The 25,118-nt window shown below is 34.8% G+C and overlaps 1 protein-coding gene across 2 annotated transcripts in view; it reads left to right on the top strand.

Annotated features, from left to right (window-relative positions):
• The window catches only part of TUSC3 (tumor suppressor candidate 3), a 110,618-nt gene that overhangs the window by 16,261 nt on the left and 69,239 nt on the right, over positions 1-25,118 (top strand). For both annotated transcript variants that reach the window (XM_027735952.2, XM_039378554.1), the window contains exon 2: positions 17,362-17,531. In XM_027735952.2, the coding sequence (XP_027591753.1) occupies positions 17,362-17,531 (170 nt within the window). The remainder of the gene's footprint in view (positions 1-17,361; positions 17,532-25,118) is intronic.

The raw sequence follows: 25,118 nt of genomic DNA, 5'->3' as shown, positions 1-25,118 counted from the left end.
GTCCTCGAATACTGCGATGAGGGGGAGGAGGGAATAATGGCAGCTATTTGAAAATAAATACCACTTCTAAGCTGTTGTGGAGAGGGCAAGTGTCATTTCTGAATAAACAAATAAGGAAATAGTTATCTGATTACATTATTGCATATCATACTGGAGGAGACCACTGATAGATTAGGATAACCATTTCTGATACCACTACTGAAGAATATGTTTGAAGAATAATAAAGTGTTTACGAAAAAATTACAACAAATATTTGTAATCTGCCTGGAAGGGAAAGGCTTGAGTTCAGTCTTCGGTTAAAACCAAATATTAAGCATAAGACCTTAACCACAATCCAAAACTGCACATTTGAAAAAAGTCTGTTAGGAAAGGTCTCTCTCATCTGTCAGAAAATTTTATATTATGTTTGACAGCTGAAAGGTGAAGCTTAGGCAAAGTGAGGTAAGAGAGTAGGTGCAACTTTGTAAGATACTTCATTACCTTGTGGTTAATTTACTGGGGATTCAAGTTATTTTGTGGTTTTTTTCATTTAGATTTAGTGGTTGTAATGCTTCTTTTTGGCTTAACCTATGAAAACTGCCTGTTTCATAGAATCATAGAATGGTTTGGGTTGGAAGGGACCTTAAAGATCATTGAGTTCCAAGCCTCCTGCCGTGGACAGGGACACCTTCCTCTAGACCAGGTTGCTCGAAGCCCCATCCAGACTGTCCTTGAAGACTCCAGGGATGGGACATCCACCACTTCTCTGGTTCCAGAGAACAACCTGCTCCAGTGCCTTACCACCCTCACAGCAAAATTTTCCTCCTAATATCTAGTCTAAACGTACTTTCTTTTAGTTTGAATCCATTCCTCCTTGTCCTGTCACTACATGCTCATGTAAAAAGTCCCTTTCTGTCTCGAAGGCTCCCTTCAGGTACTGGAAGGCTGCAATTAGGTCACCCTGAAGCCTTCTTTTTAGTTAGGCTGAACAAAGGCAATTCTCTCAACCTTTGCTTGTACAAGAGGTGCTTCATCCCTCTGATCATCTTCTTCTCTGGACTCGCTCCAAAAGGTCCATGCCTCTCTTGTGCTGAGGACCCCAGAGCTGAACACAGTACTCTACTCTGGGTAAGGTCTCACCAGAGCAGAGTAGAGGGACAGAATCACCTCCCTTGACCTACTGGCCGCACTGCATTTGATGCAACCCACGATACAAGTGGCTTTCTGGGCTGCAAACACACATTGCTGGCTCATGTCCAGCCTCTCATCCACCAGTACTCCCAAGTCCTTCTCGGCAGGGCTGCTCTTAGTCTGCTCATCCCCCAGCCTGTACTCATTCTGGGAGTTGCCCCGATGCAGGAGCAGCACCTTGCACTTGGTCTTGTTAAACTGCATGAGATTCCCAGGGACCCACTTCTTGAGCTTGTTCAGGTCCCTCTGGATGGCATCTCATCCTTCAGGAGTGTCAGCCACACCACTCTGCTTGGTGTCATCTGCAAATTTGCTGAGAGTGCACTCGATCCCTTCATCTATGTCACTAGTAGAGATAATTTCTGTAACTGATTTTTGTTTTGTGATTCATTTTATATGCTGTGTCACCTATATGCCACATAGTCGTATCAACAAAACATAACTGCATTGCAGAGTGATAGACTAGATACACTATTTTGTTAGTCATGGGGCTTTGAGTATTTGAAAGGTGGTTGGATACAGTTTTTTAGAATATTAGCTGAATGCTTTGATCGGAGTACTCAGCACTGAAATTAGGTGCTGACATTATGAATGCCACTTGTCGATCTCAAAGTTGGACCAGAAGAATAATGTGAGTCATGCTTTCATAGCTGTTGAATTTTCCACAACCTGTGCAGATGTCTAATCAGTCAATTAATTTACAGGGTTTTACTCACAAGCCTCAAAGTTGGAATTAAGTTTTATATTTTTTTGAAAGTTAATATAATTTCTCCAAAAGCAGTTTTTCAGTTCTTTGGAAGATTTCAACATTGTTTTGTCCTCTGTGCTCTTTCCTCCTCTTCTGTCCCCTGGATGACTTAAATATGCTAATATTATTTGAAAGTAGTGTTTTCTCTTAGGACAAGATTACTTGCACGTATGCAACCATACTCATTTCAGTGATCTGTCATATCTGTCTTATGATCTTTGCTTGTCAAAAGAGGTCTAATGAATTACTTGAATTAAATGTATAGGTTTAAGTAGTTTTAGAAATTGCACTTATACTATCACGTTTCAAGACCAGAGCTCATATTCATATGGTGGTAACACCACTAGAATGTCATTGCCAGCTTCCTCAATGATCTTAAGCTGCTCTATATACTAGTTTGAGCAAGAATATGAAAATAAGACTGTCCACTTGCTGAGGGTGGGTAGATTTCACACTTAATTTCACACAATGATTAAACCATAAAAATGATTATTTTAATCAATTACCTGAGGAAGTGATCAGCTGTGGTTTAAGCTTGTAGGGTTGATACTGAGTGGCGGAGACTATATTCAGATGCCATTTAGTACTGAGGTCCCTGTCATGAGAACTAACAGATGGAATTATTACAAGAAAATAAATTGGCAGGTAAACTGAAATAAATTTTTTCCATACCATTAATTTGGGGAGAAATGCTTTAGGGTTTGCAGAAATTTAATAAATATGCATAAGGTGATATTTGTGTTCCACATCCTTTACATTTATACTGGCTTATTAAAGATTTAATTAAGTTTTCTGAAAAGGGAAAGGATGCAGTCTTGCAAAAAAAACACAGATGACAGTGTGGGTTCACAATAATTAGGGCTTCAGGGATAAAATAAAGGTTCTCTACACTTAGTGAATATTAAGGGAATGACTGCTTTGAAAACTTAAAAAAATGATGGTGTTTTACTTACCACATCTGTCTTATGTTTGTTTTCTAGCCCTAGACCATCAATATTTGTGACAGATTACGTACCATTTACTTTTGCAACTGTGAATAGTAAACAAAAGTTGCAGAAGGTATTTTACTTTACTCTTTTTGTGCGTAAGCAATTTTTTTTACCAACTTCCTGCTCTTCATTATCCTGCATCATCTTTCTTTATTGTACATCCATTTAAATCTTAAAAACAGGTATCTCTGGATTACTTTTATTAATATTTTCCTATTGAAACAGCATATCACAAAGCATTGCAAAGACTCCTGTTCTTTTAAACTCCTCTGTCTGTTTTGCTGTCAAGGTTCTAAAATCTTGACAGTGGTTAGACAAAAAATGTGACAAAACATTAACATGTGGACCATATTAATCCATGGTCTTCATTGGTCTCTTGTATTCTGTGTGCAGAAATACATAAATAAGCAAATATGTTTTGTCTGTCTTGACTTGTAGCTTCCAAACTCTTGGGGCCAAGAACTGTCTGTTATGCAGTTCTTCTACAGTACCTTGCACAGTTAAATTCTGCTCCTTGATTAGGATTTCCTGTGCTCTGATTTCATAAATAACAACAATACCGAAAGAATAATTCCTTTTGCAAAATTAATTAAGAGTGCAAATGAAACTATCAATATTATACTTGAACGCTGGACAACATAATTTGGTCTATAAGTATCAGTGTAATATTGAAGAAATACACTGTTCTGCCATTTAAAAGGTGTATTCAATTGTGAGTTCAATACAGTTGCCATGGATTCTGTTACAGACTTCTGAAAGTAACTTGAAAGTAACTTCTTGCTTCTTTAGGCTTTGTAGCACATATTAAAGTGTACTATTCAGTCATAACAGTGTATGGCATAGCATGTGTATAGCAGAAGCTCGCATCCTTTGTGCTTATATACTCTCAATAATTTTCCAGGTCTGCTTTCCTCCCTCCTTCTATCGTTATTGGTCCCATGTTCCTTTTAGAATCACTTCTGGTGATCTTCTGGATCTCCTGTTCCTTGAAGAAGAAATGCCATGGCTTGCTGAATCTTTCTTTTTCCATTCTCTGTTCTCCAGTAAGAGTTCTGGTGGCCTTATCTGCTGTCAGTAAGTCAGTAGTACCTTCTTCTGTCTTCTCATTCATTTCCATGGGAAAAATGGGTACTTTCATGTTAATGAGTGATGAAAAAGGAGAAAAGAGAAAAAGAAGCTGTTAGAGGTAGCATGGACTGTGAGGAAAGATCGGCACGTAGTGGATCTGGCTCTAAGGGGTTTCTACAGTTGACTGATGAACTGAATTCTCTCCAGGACAATTTTCCTCTAAAATCTGCATTGCCTGTGGTACATAACTTTTTGCATTGATGTTTTTAAAATATACCCTTTCCTGAAACTTCTTGTATTCATTGAAATTTGCCATTTCAATTGTCCGAAGACTGCTTTACTTGCATCTTACTTCTCCACAACGGTCTGTTTAAATGCCACCTGAAAATACCAGGAGAGTAAATTTTTTTCTCCTTGGTTAACTGTGTTCTTTTGAGTGGGAACAGTTAATGTGCATCAGATACAGTATTTGTTTTTGTATAAATATGAAGTTTTATTTTAGTGTTACAGATTCTGGTAGCTTATCCTGAAGACAGAACTGTGTATATGCAAATTGACTTAGTCATGCTACAGATTATTTCTCCCACTCTCTTTTACGAGTGGCTGGTAAAAAGCCATCTGGCTCACAAGCCCTGTCTGTTCTATTTTATGAAATCTTTAAATACTTGCCTTTCAGTGCTCTTATTTGTCTTTGGAAGCACACATTTATATAGTTTGACAAAACAGTATTTTTTCCGGAAAATATTTTGTCTCTTCTCACCACAAAACATTGAATTATTGGATATTTGGCCAAAACCAGTGGACCATACTAACAATAAGTCAGTTAGACAATCAGATGATTTCAGTCAAGTTGGAGTTTGTATATGAAGCAACCCATTTCTGTGGTTGGTTAATATTCATCCAGTCTCAGTCCTGCATATGTAACTTCATGTGTATACATAGTGCAGAATACTTGACTATGTTATTTTTAATTTTTTTGTATTTATAGTGTCCTATATACATTTCATAATGTTATACATTTTATAAATATTTTACTTATTGTAGTTGCTTTGTTTTGCAGAGTAAATTAAATTCAGTTCAACTACATTCTTGGAGAGGGAGATAAGGACTTATGTACCAGCAAAGTAAATTGGAAAGTAATGCCTCTTGTACTTATTTTTAAATGTGATTCAGACCTAAAACTTTATAGCAAATCATGTGCTGTTCTTGTAAAAGGACAGGTTTCTGTCAAATGGAGATAAAGTGTATTCTCAGCCTTTGTGTCTGTAGGGATTAGGGCAGTAATTGCATTTAATTTCTGGTGATGCTTTCTCCTCCCTGTGGTCATTGATGTATTATTTCACTGAAAATGTGTGGGGAGGACTTGAAATGTCTGCATTGGATGCCTTGAATCTGAATATAATTCCTATTATTTTACATTTCATCTCTCATTGTCAGAATGAGAGTTTTTCTTAATTGTTTTCTTCTAAATATAGAAGATACACTAATTGTGTAAGCTGAGAATTTTATTTAGGGATGTGCACACACATAATGCAGGGGGAAGGAAATTTTGACACGGTTATTAATTCTGTAGGAAATGTATTTTTTTAAATGTCCTGTTCGTAAAATATGAAATCCTGACTCCCTTGAACAACATGAAGTGTAAATTGCACCAGACTAAAACTGGAACGAGCTAATAAGTAGTATATACTTTTCCTCTGGCGTGGTTTTAGGACTGCAAGAAGTTTCTGTGATGAAAACCTCCCTGACTGACTATAAAGTGGTGCAACCAATGTCAGTGTTCCTGATTGGCATTTTTCCTTGTGATGAGGTGATTTACTGTTTGTTCTAGCGTGTTCGATGAATATTCACCAATTTTGTTGCTAAGCATATTGATGAGCTTTGCACTTATTTATTACTTATAATTGGTTTCAGGCCTATCTTCCTCTGAATAGCACTTACTGTTTATCTATCAAGATATTCACCTTCTTGCTCTGCTTTAGGGAACAGGAAGATTTTTTCTCACTTATCTTTCACTATTTAGTTAACTCATGTCTTTATAAATGAGTTGGTAGCGTTAAATTGGCAAACAAATAGATCAGAATCATTCTGTGCTTTTTGGTCAGTTACTATTTCAGCTTTCCTGGGTTTTCCTTCTAGTGGCAACTGTGTTAACTTAAATCATTGCGCTGCTGTACAAAATCGTAGTGGCAACATTTCAACTGGCAAACTTCCCTACTTCTTTAGCAAATGTAGCATTTGTGGGGGAACTGGGGAAGTGGCTGTCTTAAGGTTGAGTGGGAGAAAGTGCAGTACTGGAGACCTTCACATTCATAAAGGTAAACTTTTTTTGTTTGGTTGTGGGGGGTTTTCTGGTGGTTTTTTGTTGTTGTTGTTGGTTTGGTTTGGTTTTGGTTTGGTTTGGTTTTTGTTTGTTTGGGGGGTTTTTGTTTATTTGTTTTTTTGGTGGAAAATCTGCAGTTGTTTTTAATCCTGATAGCTCTTATATCTGCCAAGTCTGGAATTATAATTTTTTTTTTTTTAGTGAGAATAGTAATAATATTCTACATAATATTTATTTCTTTTCTACTGTATTTGTACACTGGAGTTTTAATCCTGTGGGTACTTGGGTTAATGGGTAAAGCATAAAGAACATCTGCAATTTTAAGGAAGAAGTGCAATTTTTATCTGTGGTAGGTAGTTAGGACATGTTTCAGTCCCTTTGATAGTAATAATAACTTTTTCCACTCTAAATTTAACGGTTTTGTCTGCAACTTTTTGATCATAATTTTTAAAATTCTTAATTTTTACATTAGTTTGTGCATAGTTAGGTATTGTACTTCAGAAAGTATTTGACTGTCTTGTCCCAAGATAGAAAGTGTTTATTGCTTATCATCACCACATCTTTCCTCTGACATTAGGCTTTGAATTCACTTGTTGAGAAGAGGTAGGTGAGAAATTTAATTCTGTTTTTTAGTTTCCCGGTGTCCTAATAAGGAAGATGACCTTTTGTATTAATATAAAGGTGTCAATAAAGAATAGGTACTTGAGAATCCTCTCATTCATATCAAAAGGACCAAATCTGTGACATCTGCCTATATGTGGTTTTTTTGTTTGTTTGATTTGGTGTTTGTTTTTGTGGGGTTTTATTTATTTATTTTTTGTCTGTTTGTTTCTTTGTGGTTTTTGCTTTTAATGTTTTGGAAGATGAAGAAGCCAGAGTGCTCATCATATCTAGAACATTTTTCAACTAGATGCTTTATGTTCTTTAGATCAAATTAATTGGTTGTTCTTTGCTTGTTTGGAATAACTTGGGAATAAGAACTCTGCTGATTTGTTGATTTTTTTTTTTTTTTTGTTGATTTTTTTTTTAAGGTCAGTTAACTTCCACTAAAATTCTCTTCTCATTTTAAGTGTCTCTTATGTGATAAAAAAAAATACTGTTATATTCCTTGATGGAGCAATTAAAAAAAATTATTAAAGGAATTCTATTGAAATTATTTAGGTGTGCTTCATTGGGGTCTCGGTGTTTTCCTGTACAAGCAGTTATATTTCTGATTACCCAACAGTGCTTATGTGTCCTTAGAACAATTTAATTTCTGCCCCATCATTCCAGTATGTTTTCACTCATGAAACCAAATTGCCTCTGATTTGTATTGTATTTTCTATGCACTGTACATTTTAAATGGTTGTTGAATTGATTTGTCCTTAGTCTTCGTTCTTTCAACAGGATGCAACTACCCCTTCCCAGTTGTTCTTTAAAATCTAATTCACTGAAAAGTTTTGATGCATTCCACAGCCTTTTGTAAGATTTTTTTTTTTAATAAAACTTCTTTTCATTGTAGCAGTTTAGTCATCTGTTCTGTACTTCCAGTGATTGGAAATGCTGCATCTGATTTTAACCTGTTGTTTGAAATAACTTAGAAAATTGAAGAAGAGTTTACTGTTCAGTAAAGTAATGTCTTTTCACACACATCCTTTAAATGTCATGCTTTTCATCTAGTGTTCTGAAATTGAAAATGTTTTGAGGAAGGGCTGAGAAAGCTGGGACTGTTTATTCTAGGAAAGAGCAGGCTCAGAAGGAGTTATATCAATGTAAATAAATACCTGGAGCGTAAAGTGTTAAGACAGAAACCAGAATCATTCGTGCCCAGTGAGTGACTAGACTGGGAGCAGTGGGCACAAAACTTCTATACTGAGAAGGTGATCAAGCACTGGCAGGACTTGCCCAGGAAGGTTGTAAACTCTCCCTTTTTGGAAACACTCAAAAGGTGTCTGGACATGGTCCTGGGCCACTGGCTTAAGGTGGCTCTACTTGGTCAGGGGTTAGACTAGGTGACCTCCAGAGCTCCCTTCCCACTTCAGCCATTTTGTGGTACTGTGAAATTGGTCTGGTGTTGGAAATAGAACCTTCAACAAGACTAGATAAGAAATGCAGACTGTTTTCTTCATGTTCAGACTTGATCAGAATTCTCATTGTCCGTATGGTATCCCAAAGAAGGTGAAAATTCAAGGTAAAGTTGACTTTTTTATTTTCTTTCAGTCTTTCTCTTATGAATATAGAAATTATTACAGGGCAAATTATTCTGTATGTGAAGTACAGAAGCTACATGCTTTGATATGTACAAAACTGGTATACGAGCAACTGATGCTGGATTACCAGGTTCTTATGGGTTGCTCTGTAACACTATTTCTTTAATAGTTCATTTAGTTAAAGAGATTCAGCTGAACAAAGTATTTTGCAATAAAGTTGAAAGGAAACGGTTATATAGCACTGTTTGTAGAAATGTTCAGCTTCACAAATAGTGCTTGAGAGTAAAAGAAAGACCTCATTTTCAAATTTGCAAAGACACTGTGGACTCTTGTTGCAGAATGAGGAAGAAAGAAGGAGAAATGGCTTGTGTCTTGCTGTAGTGTCAAACCTTTGCTTTTAGTAGACAAGTACCATTTCTTCAAATGCTGATTTCAACTAACAGGTAAGAAGTGAAGGGAAAAGAATAGGATCAAAAGTTATTTTTTTTTAAATAAACACAATATTAATAATATCTCTGAGAAGTCAATATTCTTTGTAGCAAGGGAGAGATATACAAATGGCTTTCAGTTAGTTAATTCATAATTCTACACTGTAGATTGAGCCAGGCTGCTATTGCAGATGGCTATTGCAGAAAGCTGAACTTAAAAAAAAAATAGATCTTGGAATCAAGAAACTCAGAATGGCAATATAAACAGCACTTAGTTTAGAAGGCAGACATAGCTAAGTTTAATTTTACCTAAAATGCAGAAATATTTGAAAATGGCAGGCTGACTGAGTTAATGTCACACATCTTGATAATCTGTAGCTTTTGAGTTGTGTTCCTGGAGTTAGAAGGAGTTTCAATTTGTGAAATAATAATTGTGCATAGAATTAACTTGAAGTATCTGCTTAAAAATCGTAAACTTGCGCTCTGAAAGGTATGGCTGTGTCCAATTCCCAGTAACCTGAAGGTTCTGAATATTGAAAAAATATACAGTCATTTAGAATTTGAAGTTTGATCATTTTAATGAATTGAAATATATGTGCAGAGTGATGTTAGTTTTTAACTTTCTGTGCATAATTTTAATATTTAGCTAAAGATTTTTTCCCAATTTTAATCAAGAACTTTTGCAACGTTTTTGCTAGGTCACCCTGAAATGTTTTCCACTGAGAATAAATGAAGCTTTTTTAGCCTTTGTGTATAACAAGTACTCTTGGAATCATCCTCGTTGCCCTATATTATGCTCTCCTGAGACTGATATCCTTCCAGTGTTAAGGTGACCTAAGCAAAATGTGCTTTGAGGTTTAGCTGGTGCTTTTATTGTAGAGTCTTTTCTCTAATTGATAATTTATCCTTTTGATATTTCTCATTATGTTTTTAATTACTTCCACACTTGCAAAAAAAAATAAAAATAAAACAATAAGGGAAAAGCCTATAGTTGTATAAAGCATCTTACCTAGGCTAATTTCTATAGAATTTAAATGGTTTAACTTGTGTTTCTTTAATGCAGTACAGTAGGGATTATCTTTCCTGAAGGAATTTGTATGCTTGTTTACAGTACTAGAGTTCTACTCTGTAATTCATAATGTTGACTTACAGACTTTATTTAAATTAGATGAACTTTATTTTTTAATGAATGTAAGTTATCATAAAGCTTGTGACAAAGTATGAAAATTTTAAAAAGTATAAGTTAAAAACAGGATGAATTTCTTGTATTTTGAAATAAATTGTCAATTTTTGATTGTATTCCATGGAAATTGAATATCTTTGTAAAATCAGCTGGACAACATACATCTTTGTAAACCATTATGCAGGTTACTTTCTATCTTGCATTTTCTACTGTGGAAAAAATATTAATATTAATACTTTCTTGTACAATGTTCAGAAAATGACAGCTTTGTATAATAAGAAATCAACCAGATTTTTCTGAAACTGCTAATAGAGCAACTTATAGGCTAAAATTGGAAAAAAAACCCAAAACAAACCTCAGTACTTTTAGTTCTCTGTTCATTTAGCTACTCAGCCTTAGAAGGACATTTTTAGGCTTAGTGCCACAAAATGTAGGCTATTTTACATAAAGATGAAAATCGGTGTCTGATTCCAAAAAGCGAATCCTCAGTCACAGCTAAATGACTTTGAGTCAATGGAGCAAAATATCAAGTCAGTCATACTGTGCCAGCTTACATGGCTTCTCAGTTATGTTCAGGCAATGGCTTTTTGTAAATAAATAAATAATCTGAAAGGGAAATAAGTATCCAAACAGATTTCTGTATGTCTTACTGGTTAGTAATATTTGCATTAACTCATGCTCTTCTTTTGTTGAAGAGGAGAGAACAGAGAGGAAAAGATTTGCAGTACTGATACAGCCATTCTCAATGGAATTAGTTTATGACCTTATGAACTACAGAACAGTTTGTACTGTGCTTCTGATGCCTTCAGAATTTGATGTAAATGCTCTTAATTTCTGCTGCAGAAAAATATGGTGCTCACTGGAATGTTCAGATACTTAATCCTGGACTTCTCCATTGAACCTAGGGTTGTGAGTCATGAAATTAGAGATTGCAGCTTTGACATGACTCATGGTTTATATTCTTCTTTAAAGACAAGTTCAAAAGAGGGAATAAATATTTTTGATGAAGCTGCTGATGCTGCATGCTTTAATTTGAAGAAGAATAAATTTTGATAAAAGTGATTTTTTTTTTTTTTCTGGGTTTCAGAATAACCTAGGAACTTTTAGAGAAAAGAGTGAAGACCTAGACAGATTAAAGAAATTACCTTTCTTTTAGCACTTTCAAGTCCATGAGCTATGTGAAATCTTCTTTAGAAGGCTTGTGCAGGAAAGTAGCCATATAGCCCATTTTAGTGTGTAGGAAATGTTATATGAAATTACCTGAGTATTTGTTGAGTTTTACAAATGATAAAACTGTTTTTGATGTGTTCAAGGATACTGGTGTGTTGGTAGTGTAAATGACATTTATATGCAGGCTTCAGGTGAACAAGGAACAACAGAGGAATGTATACCTGTAAGAACACTTTTAATGTTAATTCCATTAATGTAATGCTGTCAGTAATTACATATCCGTGAATGTTTATCAGACACATTTTTAGAAGAGTTAACTATTCTTACTACATACTGCTGAAATGTGTTTATTAGTTCAGTTAGTTTCTCTGTACTATTATTCTTAGTGTAACTAAAGACTAAAAAGGAGACTGTTAAAATAAATTGGAATTTAAACTACATACGTCAGATTGAGAAATTTATGAGATACTTTACATGCCTTATCAGTGCAACCTTGTGTTTTTTGTTGTTTGTTTTTACAATGAGTGTTGTCCTGAAATAATGGCTTACAAAGCTAGCAGTTTTGGTATTTGAGGCACCTTAGTGAACAAAGCAGAATTTTCATCAACTGTGATTTGATCGTCATTATTTGGTTTTGGTAAGATACACATAAAGGAAGCATGGAAGGCAAGCTGTCTCATTTGTTTTTTTATTTTATTTGCAACACCATAATTTCAGAAACACTCAAAATCTGTAGGTAACTGATCTCTAGTAGCAAATATAGTATCAAAGCATTAATTAGCAACTCCTTGATTCACAGTTTCTGTAGTGAAAGAATAAAATTTGAGCTACTGGAGTGAATTTGAATTTTTCATCAGGAAAGGGGAATGACTTGGTAATAACCAATGCCTCAGCCTTATTAGTAGTCAACAGTAGTTTGAGTCCCTGGCTAATTTATTTGAAGACTTTTCCTAGTATAGGTATCTGATCTTACAACTCTTGACCCTGCCTTTCCAGAGCAGAGGTCTTGGTATTCCATGTTCACATACTGAGCAGTATTCAGGACCTCTTATATCAGCGAGACCTGAAACCTCTTCTGAAGCTTGACAGAAGCAAAGTGGTAGAGCTGGTGTGTCTCAAGTGAAAGCAGGCTAGTTTGAACAGCGAAGCATTGAGTAATATCATTGAGACTGTGTTCTTTTATTTTTTTTAATAGCCCTTTATGCCTTAAAAGCTACCTGTGTGAAGGCAAAGTAAATGAAAGGGGATCTGAAGAAGAAAACTAATTCAAAATACATTTTCAGTAATGTAAACCTGTCAACAATATGTTTATATGATATAGAAATCTGATAAAACTTTCTTCAAAACCAAGGAGTATCTTCTCTTTGCCATACTCCAGCTATTTTTTTATGATTTTGTGTTTCACAGATCAACAAATTTGAATGAACAGTATTTAATTTTTATTTATTTATTTATTTTAAATAGGAGATTTGTCTTGAAAATGTCAGGGACATCCATTGGATAGACAGAGCAAGCAACATTTATGAAAATTTGAATGGTGTTTTGTTTTGTGTTATTTGGTGCCCCCTGCCCCCAACAAGACAGTTTTATTTAGGCCAAAAGAAATTTAGAAAATCTGGCCAAGGAAGATTAACAGTTAATGAGAGAAAAATGTGTGGATACAGGGTGGTTCTTATTGTTGTTTATGCATTGTCTTGTAGGCACTGTGTCTTGGGAGAATGAATAGATAAAGCTGTGTTTTGAGTAGCTAATCTGCTGGTCACAGAGTATGAAAGGGAAGGCTTGTAGATGACAAGCTCTGTTAGGTTAAGAAGCAGAGAGGAGATACAGGGGATCACTGGGAAGCAGTCCCTAATGGGGAATTGCTTCAGGTGTAGATACCAGAAGCTTGGCCTGCCAGCATCTTCTGTTTCATAACTTGTCACAGTTTCCCTATGTTTTTGACAGCAGCAAAGATAATTTTCATAGGTGATTGCTTTGTGGGAAAATCCCATTTTCTAAAAAACGAACAGCTTTTCTTGTTCAGTAAGAAAATTCCTGGATTTTCACTTGTTACAAGATAGTGTAGTAACAGCAAGGAGTATTATAGTTCTGTTTGCTTTACAAAAATTAGCATTCATGTTGTTTCCGCACATAGATTATGAATGTTCTTTTATTCTGCTTGAGGCATCAGCCACTGAAAATACATAAATTATATATGTCTGCCTCTTCACCCGTTGATTTAAAAGTTCTCTATATTTTTATCAGTAAACTGTTATCTCTTGACTCTGTTGTAGTTATTTGTAACATCAAACCTAGAGTTTTCTTCATACAGGAAGAATTTCCCTTCTCGTATTTAGGCTTCTAGGATTTGTTGTCTGTTTGGGGTTTTTTTCCTAGTGTTTCAACTAAAACAGTTCCATTGAGTTATTGGTATAAGTACTCAGAGGAATTCTGCAAACCAATAGGTTTAAACAAATGTAGGGTCTTTACTTGTATAGACTGTGTGAAGGAGCAGAAAATTAGCCACTAGAGGAAAAATGGGATAGTTCCTCGTTTTCTGGATATTGTTCATCGCAAGATGTGTTTTGTCAGATTTAGCCATTCTCTCCTATGCCCAGATTTTCTCTGGAAGAAAACTTTTCCCCAGGTGGTGGAAAGAGGTTGAGTTAATAAAATTTGTGTAAATGTCTAAAATCCTAATGGGAATTCACTTTGGTAACAGTTTTAGGTATGGTTTGTATAGCTGGATGGTAAATGATAGAAGAAAACTACTGGAGAACATATTCAGTTTCAGTATCTTCATGGCAAGAACAATTTGGGATAGACCATTGTCTTTTCTAACAATGCTTTGCTGGATATTAATAGGTTATTTTTATTAGGGTAATATGGAAAACTATCCCTTTTGGCTTTAAATGTTTTCTGTCAATTTTTTTTTCAATTTTCACCACTCTCTTTTACACAAGAGAATTTTTTGACTGAGGTAGAACTCATACTTTGGTTCGTGTTTTTTTCTTTTTTATACACTTTCATCTGAGAAATATTTTCTTACAAAAATATCAGTTACAATTTGAATTATGAAATCCTTAAGGTTGTTCTGCTGCTTCAGCATGTTTAAAACATACTCCCCCCCCCTTTTAACAGACTGACCAATTTTCTGAGTGTAGTGTCATAAAAGTATGTGCCTTTTTGATCCAAAGCTGAAGTACACAGTTGGAATTTTGAAATGTGCCATATTTACTTAAGACAGATACTGAGCTTGAAAATCAAATGCATGGCTAAAACAGAAACTTATTTAAGAGTAGATTTATTTCTTAGATTTCATTATTAAATGAAATGAGGAAAAAGTTGCTAACTTAGTAACATATATTGTGAAAATATTTTGTAAATGACAAAAACAATATCAGGCCTTCATCTCTCTCTAAAGAGTTACAAATCAGAAAGACTTCACTGTGAATTCTAGAGCTATCAGTTCCAAGTTCTCTTCTATCAATTATTCTGCAAAAGAAGTCTTTCTGGAATAAAGCGTAGGAAAAATTTGGTAGGATATCGAAGTGCGGTCAGTTACCTAAGAAAAGGGTAACCTATAGCAATCTATTCAATAACTTTCTGTTTGAAAAGAGTAGATTGCTTCAGAATGCAATGAAGGAAGTATTTAAATTGTACCTGATGACTACATTCCTGAAGCACTAGCTTGATTACCTAGTTTAGTTACTAGCTTTTTACCTAGTGCATTTAGAAAAAAAAAAAACAACAAAAGATACAAGTGGTTGAGAACATTATGGTGAACTTCAGAATATTGCATAAGAGCTCTGCAAAGGTGACATTGCACATGGTTGGATCTGAAAGAATCAAGGCAATTTTTTTATTGGCAACAAGCTTCCAAGTAAAACTTGGTTTGGGAATTCTCTGAGTAAGTCTTCCAATATAACTGTTTCTTTGATAGAAACAAATTGTGTAGCACTAATAGAACTGGATTTTTTCCTCTCCTGTTTTTTTTTTTTTCTGTCAAAATCATGCTTTTGCTTTCATACACTTAATGCTATTTCATGGGTTTCTTTTCTCTGAATAAGGCCTGTTCTGAAAAGTCTTTGGTTTTCTGTACCAAGTAGGTTATTGTACATCATTCCTGTGCTAATATAGAAGTCGTGTCTTTTTATTAGTTCTCTTTGGTTTATCTTTTTGCTGCAGTTATTAAAGCTTTTGGATATACTAGTTCACATCGTTTTAGCTCCTTATGTTTTATTGCACATTACCAGCTGCCGTGCCTGATGCAAAACTAGTGAATCTTTTGAAATGATCAAAGATTTAATTCAGACACTGCTAATTCAAGGAAACTTTACATATGTCTTTAGCAGAAGAAAAATTATGGTATTAATTGATTAATTTATATAAACAGAGTTGTAATCTCTCTTTCACATTTGTGATAACAAATATCAGCTAAATTGTGAGAAAAGGAATGAAACCCTAAAGGATATTTTTTAAAGGCTTTATAACATCAAGTAAATGCGGCTCTCAGAACTGTTCATGATTTACACTGATCAAAACTTTTGGACTCAAGCCTTCTGATGACCTGTGCCTGATAATTTTTAAGATGGAAGGTCTTACAGGCAAAATGTAATTTTTCTTGATCCTTGCAGTTCACTCCTTCCTTCCCCTCATATATCTATCTCTGCTCTTATTTATAGCATTACTGATTTGTCAAAATGTTACTAGATGACCTAATTTTTCTATTTCATTCCTTTTTTTAAAGAAAGTCCTAGAAAAACCACCTTGTCTCCTTTCTCAGTTTTTCTTACACAGTATTTGAGTTTTATCCTTGCCTTGCCTCTCATTGTATTCTCTTTTCTCAGTGTCCTCATTTCAATATGTTTTTTAAGCTAGTTTATTCTTCCCCTCCACAGTTCATAAACCCTTTCACTAATTTGTGTATTTTAACAGAGGTCTGAGATCTTCAAATTTTCTGAACTTAGTTTCCCTGTTGTTTGGTGCCCTTTCTTCACTTTCTGTCTGTCTGCCCCCTCTCTGTCCTTCCCACCTTCTTTCATTGCTCAACTTCTGACTTGTAATATTCCAGTTTTCTCCACGCTTTTTTGAATTCTTATTTGATATAGGCAGCTTCCACAGGGTCTGTGAATAGGGAACAGAGGATATAAAACAAGATAGATTGATACATTGATCCTGATACAATGTATGTAGCAATCCACCTAGAGTACTGTCATTGAGACTTCACTGAACCTGGGTAATTTAGGAAACGAAACAATTTCTGCTGAACGTGTGTGACATCAGGCTTACTTTATTAAAAAAAATTCTAAATAGATTTTTATAGGAATACTTTGATAAATAAGACTGTCTTCTAATATGTCTCATAGCTTCCTTTAAATCATTCATGTCATGGAATGCTTTCAAGCAAAAGCAACACACAGGCAGGGATTTTTTTTCTTATACAATGGTAGTTCAGTCAAAATATTTTGGGGTCCTTAATCTTGAAAGCAGCTCAAAATGTTGATCTCATAACAGAATTTACCTAGATGGGTTTATATGACAGTGCAGTCCTGTCTGTAGCAAAATATAAAACTTGTATTAATTTAAATTCAATATGATACATGTTTGTAGGAAATTCTGAATATACTATTTCTCTCTCAGTAGATACAATTTTCTTTCATCTTTATACTTGAGTGACTGACAATATCTTGCTCTCATTTTTACTAAATAGAATAAATATAACATAATGTTGCATTTTCTAAAGCTTCAATTTTTTTAAGTGGAAGTTAAATGATTGCTGTACTGGCAACTTGTATTAAGGCAGTCAACCTTACTCTACTCCTTTGCCTTTGGTAGCAGCCTGTTTGATTTCATTTTATGGATCCTTTTTGTTTAAGACCACATTGAGTTATTTTTTTAAATACTTAAAATTTCCCTGTCTACATGAAAGACTAAATTGTGCTATAAACTAACTTTTGCTATATACATATAACCTATACCTATAACCATATAACTATATAACCTCTGGATTAAGTCCATATAAGCTCTGAGGGTGAAAAGGCAGAATATAGGTACAAAGCACTTAAACTTTAAGCTTAAACATTCCTCATCCTTGTCCTCAATTACAGAATCTTTTGGCTGAGAAGGTGGAACAGCTGATGGAGTGGAGCTCAAGGCGTTCAGTCATCCGCATGAATGGAGACAAATTCCGAAGGTTTGTGAAGGCTCCGCCTCGTAACTACTCTGTGATAGTGATGTTCACTGCTCTTCAGCCACAGCGGCAGTGCTCTGTTTGCAGGTAATTTATACCTTACTGAACTTTCTCATCTTCCTCACCAGCCTTCAAATGAACACTTGAATTAATGTGCAATACACTGAGTAGGGTTGTTCTTTGCATGGGATAGATGCACACTATTCAACAGGCTCATGTGCTTGTTACAGCATCTTTTCAACTGTCATTTAATCTAGATGTCAAATTTTAGGATTCTGCCAAGTTTTTATTTCTTTTTTGAATTACAATTGAATAAAATGTACACAACTAAGGAAGACTTTCTTTTTAAGAAATCAACTTTATTTTATTATAGTTGACCATGATCTTTCCAAAGACATTGTGTGACAGAAGTGGTTCATTACCATATAATAATGGCACTTCACTAATTTCTTCAGTAAGAGATGTCGAAGGCTCTGATGCAGATGTGACTTACCCTGTGATTTTACAGCTTTGGACAGTTCTTACATGCAAGCACATTGTTCCACAATGACATGCTTATTGTGGAATACTTTCTGGCACTGCACTCTGATATGTTCTGGTGTCTCCATTTAGAATATGTATTAGAGTGGCTCTGGTATTCCTCTAAGTTCAAGACCTTTTTGTGCAAGTTCCTAGCTCAATAAATTAATCCAAAAATTACTAAGGATAGACAGGCAAATAAGGCCAAGGGACTGAAAGGTAGTCATGCACTTAATTACCTTACTGAATCAGAAACTGTGCTAATAAAACCTTCTTCAGCCAAAATATGCATTAGAAATTATTGTGTCTAGAAATAGATTGGATTATTGTGCAGGGAGCTCTAAACAGTGTTTAAATAGGCAGTAAAATACTCTGTAGAACTATGAAATATGCAAACTGTATATTAAGAAATATTATTTCTTGGTTTTAAACAGGTGCATTTTAATCTATATACAGAGTTGGTAAACATAGCAGCTTGTTAGATTTCTGATGTGTTGGAATGGGACATTTACAACAGAAACTTCAACTCGTGTATCTGTAGTTGTATATGGGTTTTATTGGATTTTTTTTATAGATTAATTTTCCGTCATTGAAGTCTGTTGGTCAGTTTTGAGGGAGAGTGTATAAATTACCTTTCCATGAGTTCAGTCTCCACATATGAACTGTGTGAAGGTGAAGGATTAAGTATAGAAGCTTTCCAATATTCTTAAGTCAAATGAATTTTAGTTCAGAACTTTGGTTGCTGTTGTTTCTTCTTTGTGTTGCCAGGGTTCAACTTTAGGAGAGGAAATAGGAGTCGAAAGTTTACCATATTGTTTTAAATCATTCCTTATTTTCTTACCCAGTGGATAAAGCTACAGGAGATGCACCAAGTTCAGCTTTATAAGGGTCATTGTATTTGTCATTATAATGGCCATAGCAAATTCTTTCCCTGTGCTATGTACAGGGCATGTGAAAACAACATAAATACTGCTTTTTTTAAGGAAATTAGGTTTGCTTGCAAGTGTGTATTGTTTACTGTACTGAAAAAGAGCTTGTAAATTTTATCTTGTAAAAGGCCAGACTAGACATCTATGTACAGAAGCAACTGAAAATCTTTAAGCATAAAATGAAGGAAAAATCAGCATACTACATTCAGTTGGGCTTGTTTAAATAAATGTGAAGTTGCAATCCACTTGTTCATGGAAATAAAAGGAATTTAGTGAGGTCGATCATACTGCACGTAAGACTATTATCAGGAAAATCGACATTTTCAAATCAATTCCTAATTAATGGACAGGAGCACTGAAAGTATATAGAGAACTGAAATGCGTGCATTACTTGATTGTTAGCTATTCACTAACCACTTTGCCTAAAGGAAAAATAGATTTTTTTAACTTAATCTGTAATGTTCTGTGAAGATACTTTTGTGCAAGATTTAAGTTAACTGCTACTTGTCAAAATATTTTCAGAGCAATTGTATACAAAAAAAAATCAATGTCATATTTCAGATATGAAAAAGCACATAGACTGAAATCTTTGACTTTGAATAACTTTGTCACAAGAATTAGAACTTTTTTTTCCCCCTAAAAATTGAGCCTTGTTAGGCCTGTGATGCATAAACTATCTACAAAAAAAAAAGTTTTTGTTGTTTCCTTTTGGTGCTTAGATTTGAAATTTCTGTGTTTTGTCTCTTCTAAATGTCCAGTTAATAAAGAACATGTGCATAGTATTTTCAAAAGGTGAAAAAAAATATTTGTGTGTGGCTGTTGAATAGAGCTATGTCAAATTCTAAGCATGAAAAACACAGTATTATACATAAAAAATAAAAAGAGGGGGAGCAGTAAATAACAAGATAAAAATACCAAGAGTAGGAAATGTGGTCCTCCTCTGGAGAAGAGCAGTGAAAGCTAATGGTTATTAGAGCAAGCCATTGTAGATGAGCACATTTGAGACCAGAAGAGATCATTTGTGTCCTATCTTGTTAAAAAAAAACCTATATCCTTTGCGTATCTGATTTTGTATTTGGTTATATTTAGAATGTTTGTAGTTTAGAGGAGCCCCTGCTTATAGTAAAATCAGTATGACTGTTCTGGCTGGTGTTTTGAACGATTGTGGCCTCACAGATGGAGAGGTAGCTTCCTGCATTTGAAAGGTTAGTGTCACTTCTGGAATTCCTTCCAAGTGAATGCAAAGTCAGTTTGGTGATCTATGTTCTCCACTGGACAAAGGACTATCATGCCTGTCCATTGCTGAGAAATGCTGTAGCTTGGACATTGTCAAGAAGGCATGAAGGAAGGATTCTCCCCTTCTGCAACCTCCTACCCTTTTTAATGCTGGAAAAGTTCCAGATTTTGAATGGAACTTGGTTGAGTTCACCTATCCATATATCAAGGACATACGTATGAAAAGCTGACCAAATATGTCTCAGAGAATGTAATTTTCTTTGTGCAGCAAGGAAGACATTATATCATCAATCACATAAATCACATGATTTGTGAAAGTATATGGAAATCATATCAACTTACTTTTAAAATACCACTTAAAAAGAAGTCCTTGGGACTCTAGATATTTGGATAAAGGTTTGGTATTGGCAAAAAATAAACTTTCAGTCAATCTTGTCTGAATCAATCTAGTCCTAACACATGGAGGCTTCTGAAAACCAGCAGCTCTGTATACATGTTAGTAGAGCCTCTAGTCATGCCTCTAGATTTTTTTTTTTGAGGAAATTCAGTATTTATCCTAAAGCAGAATTTAGAGTGAAGATTTTACATATAACAAGTTTAAACAACAAACAGGTTTCAATGTACTGATCCAAAAGAGTATTGAAAGCTGTCTGATGCCTTTACAATTGTGTTAGTGGTCGCATAAATGTCAGTATTTCTGTTGACACAATTATTTAAGTTCAATATGACATAGCTGGTGTTGGGAGATGAATTAACAATAACAGATTAGATATCCAATGTGGTCTCAAATGGAGGTCAAACGTGTTTCTAATGGCTTAACATGGGGGATTTTTTCCATGCACATTTGGAAATGCGTTTGATTAAACTGTTTTAGTTCCAGGAAATTAAACTTGGTTAGTCTTAATTGACTTTACCTGTTATTGCTGTTCTTGGTGCATATACTCTGCAACTGCACATTGGAAGCAGATCCTAAAGGGCCCCTTGACACACTGTGATGATGAATCAGTTTGGATGAGCAGTCTGAAATAATCTAACTTTGAACAGTGATGATTCAGGATATAAGACCAGCTGTCTTTTTCCCTTGGTGTTTAGGTCTTCACTCAACTAAATAGTTTATCTCCGTTACCCACATCAGTCACACTACTAAAGAAAAAATTACTTATGTATGTAAGGAGGAAAAAAGAACGTTCATTCTGACAATAGTATCTTCACAGAGATGAGGAGACTGTTTCTCAGCTTGTACTTTGTATTACATACAGTCAAATAGTAACTTCTAGATTGACTTGAATGCATTTTTGGGTGAAAATTCGCTTCCAGCTTCTGTGCTTTTCATCTTTTTGCGTTTTGCAGTCTGCTCCCCCATTTTATTCTCACCACATTTTCTTAAGTGATCAGCACCTTTTTACCAACCAGACTTCAGTGACCCCGGGCTGCGCTTGATTTTTTAGCTACACGTGGGCTTTAGCTCTATCCTGCTGATGCTGACTGCTCCTCTGCATCTTTCATTCTTATAATTAACTCATTCTTTTTTGTTTGTTGCTATACCATCTGACAACTCCATAAGCAAAGTCTTTTATTTTACTTTCCAAGCTCTGCTTCTCTCATCTGATTGGCAGAAGCAACCATCTCTGCTTTCAGTACAGGTGTATATCAGAGACATCTTGTTTGTCTCCAAACAGTTCACATTTTTGTCTGGTTCATTTTGCAAATTCACTTCTGGGGTATTTTCATTTAGAAAGGGATATTTGGGTGAGAAAAATGAAATTGGTCACTTGAGCTTTTCCTCAACAGCTGAAGCCCATCACAGAAAGGTGCATATTTTGTGTTGATTTTTTTTTTCTTAGTGTTCCTTGAAAAGATCAGAGCAGAGGCTAAAGATGCTGAATTTTGGTGGATAGGCTTTATAGGTTGACCTGTGCTACTAGTTTGTTATAAGATAATGGTTAAAATATGTAAATTAGACAAGTGTGTCTCTCTGTGAATTTAAAGCTACTTGAAACAAACAGATTTTGGTTTGCATACTTTCTACTATGCTTGTTTATGCCTGTGAATTCCCACGTTTCCTTTTAAGAGGTGAGCCTGTTTGAATTATAGCAAATCAAGATTGAAGCCTAGAATTAGCATCATAAATGATCAGGAGAAAAATGGGGAAATGCAACAGAGAAAACCTATGGTAATGGCAGATGACCACTTGTGAAGACAAACTTGTAAACTGCACTAGCTGAAAACTGTTTTATTTCAGTTCTAGATGATGTTTAACAGTATTTTACGGTGGAAGTAACAAACCTGCTTCGAGATTCTTGGAAAACACAGTTTTGCGAAGACTGTGCAAAGAGTATTTATGAAGAAGAAAGATGAAAGTGGCTGGTAATGCAGAGGAGTTGGGTAGCCAGTAATTTTTTCATCCATGTTGACCAGACTATTGCATTTTTAAAAGCGTCAGAAGTTTTTTTATATTGAAAGGAGCGGTGATTACTCCCATTAGCTGAAGTTTTCTGTGTGTGTATAAATATAAATGTAAATTATATTAAAAATATGTAGAATATGGGGGAGATGGTTCAATTTTTCACATGTGGCACATGTTTTCTAAAGACTGCTTTGGTTTAGTTTGAGTGACAAGATTGAATTCTGTCAGAAATTATTAATGATATCTTTCAGAACAAGCTTGTAGCTGCTGAAGAAAGCCTGCTGCAGAATGGACTCAAAGTTAACTGCTTAAGTTATTCCTCCTTACAGGTTTATCTAAAACTATGGTTATAATTCAACATATAGTTTGTGTATTTTTAAATTTTGAGCTTAATTTTGTAGTATGTGTTTAATAAAGGTCTCTGAATGTAGCTGCCTTCTGCTAACTCAGTGCATAGAAACAAATAGCAAAATATATGAGAGAAGAGATTCCTCATGCTTTTATTAACATCTACCCTATCAATTAGACCTCCAAGAGGAGGTGATTTTTTAATTCTGAAAAGAGAGGGATTCTGTTGGTTTCCCTGCTACAAAAGATATCTCAGAAAAGAAATATGTTTTCAAGTAGCCGAGCCAAGAGTAGGTCAACAGCAAAAAGAATTGTGACAGTCAAGGAGGCATCATCAGAAGGAAGAAACAGGATCCTCTGTCTTTCTGTGGTTTTGGGGTTTTTTTGGCTACTTGATCAAGAGGAGGTAGTGAGAAAAATCGTTGACAGGTCTCTTAAATGTAGTGAAAGGAAACTGTGATTTGAACTTTTGTTCAATGAAGGAATAGGAAATGTGGAAGGAGCTGTTGAAAGTTAAGCAATTGCTTTTCCTGTGTACTTCAGGATCTTTGTAGAAGTACTGATGAGTCCTGTTTAACCAGGCAGTAATTTCTACTTGGATCACAAGAAACTCATTCTTCCTGTGATCACAATTCTTTATTTTTTTACTTCACAACTTCTACAAAATAGGATCTCATAGCTTCTTTTCATCTGTAGAATATTGAAAATTTCATGGGATGCTGTGAATTGAATAGCATGGATTTTAACTTGCCTTCCCCTTTTATAGGCATCTAGTTTGCAAAACGAGTGTAGTTTTCAACTAGTGTCCATACACTATGTCACCACATATGTGGTGAATTTTCTGGACACATTTGTAGATTTTTCAGTGCTTTTCTTGAAGACGGTCTGAGTCACTCTAAACAAAATTAAAATCAAATAAGCGTTCTGAATTTGTCTTCTTGACACTGAGAAGACATCAAAATATGCATTTAACCCCCTGTTTTAGTTTTGGAAACATGTCTCCAAATAAAAGCCAAAAGTTGTTGTGGAAGTAAATTGTAGCATTGCTTGCAGTTTACTTTAAACAGATGGATAAGAACAGGTAGGTGACCTGGTAGTGCATTCTATGCCAACTGTACATATGTAAGTATTTCGTACAGTCCATAGTGTGCCAGAAAATAATGCTTTACTGCTTTCTTTGTCAAATAATTCCACACTCTTATTCTTTTCCTAATATTCCATTTGTGTTTTTCTTACTAAAATGTCAGGCTAATAGAATAAAATTAATCTCATTAAATATAGCTCAAGCTATACAAATCTGATTAACTGCCATAGACACCCACATAATTAATCTTTTTAAATAAAACTTTTAATATTTCATGAGCAACTCTTGCGTAATGGAAGAATTTTCGTAGAGCATTTGCTTAGCAGCTTACTTTCCAGAATATTGAATTTTCTGAGTAAATCTAATAGTAGCATTCCCTTTGATCTAGCCACTATTTTCTAGTAGCTGGTTAATATTACTGTTGTTGTTGCTAGTTCCTCTGTTGCTGGTATAATGAAGTTCTTAAGAGGTGACTATAATAGCATTAGCATTCAGATGTTCTCCATATATCAAAAATCCTGTCAAACAAACAAGAGCAGTGCTACTATATTTTTCTGATGAGTTCAACCCAAATGTAGTTCTTTGCTTTATGCCTTTATAGTATTTCATATAATTATTATAGCAATTTTGTATAATTAATGTTGATCCATAGAAATAAACTGATAAAATGAGTACGAACTAATTATAGACCTAGGTAGATAAAAAGTGACATAGTTGATATTGTCTGTTGTTAATTGAAGACTGAATTTTTTTCAGTCAAGTGCTTGTTTTTTACTGTTACTGAGTCTGAAAAGGAATGAACCTATGCTACAGAAAGTTATTAATGTGATTGTATCAGCATTGTATCAATTGGAGATTATGTAGTGTAGGATGATCTTCAGTTGTGGATGTGGTAATCCTTTAACTTTGTATTCCTGCTTCTCCTTGCTTCAGTCTTTCTTCTCCACACCCTTCAAGAGCTTCTATGAAGATGTATTACAGAATTGTTATTTTCAGTCTGAGGATGAAATTTTGCTTTGACTCTGTTACAGAAAATCTAAAGCTACCTTTTGAAAAATTATACTTTCTATCTATTATATTAATTCAAAATAGTTCGAAGATGCAAAATGCATTGAGATCAGCGGGAACAAGAGTCCTCTCAAATAATGGGG

This window comes from Pipra filicauda, unplaced genomic scaffold (genome assembly GCF_003945595.2).
Source record: "Pipra filicauda isolate LSUMZ 115617 unplaced genomic scaffold, ASM394559v2 scaffold140_size2443280_pilon, whole genome shotgun sequence".
NCBI lineage: Eukaryota > Metazoa > Chordata > Aves > Passeriformes > Pipridae > Pipra > Pipra filicauda.
Note: the sequence above shows the minus strand (reverse complement) of the source record. Positions and strands in the feature narration are given on the sequence as shown.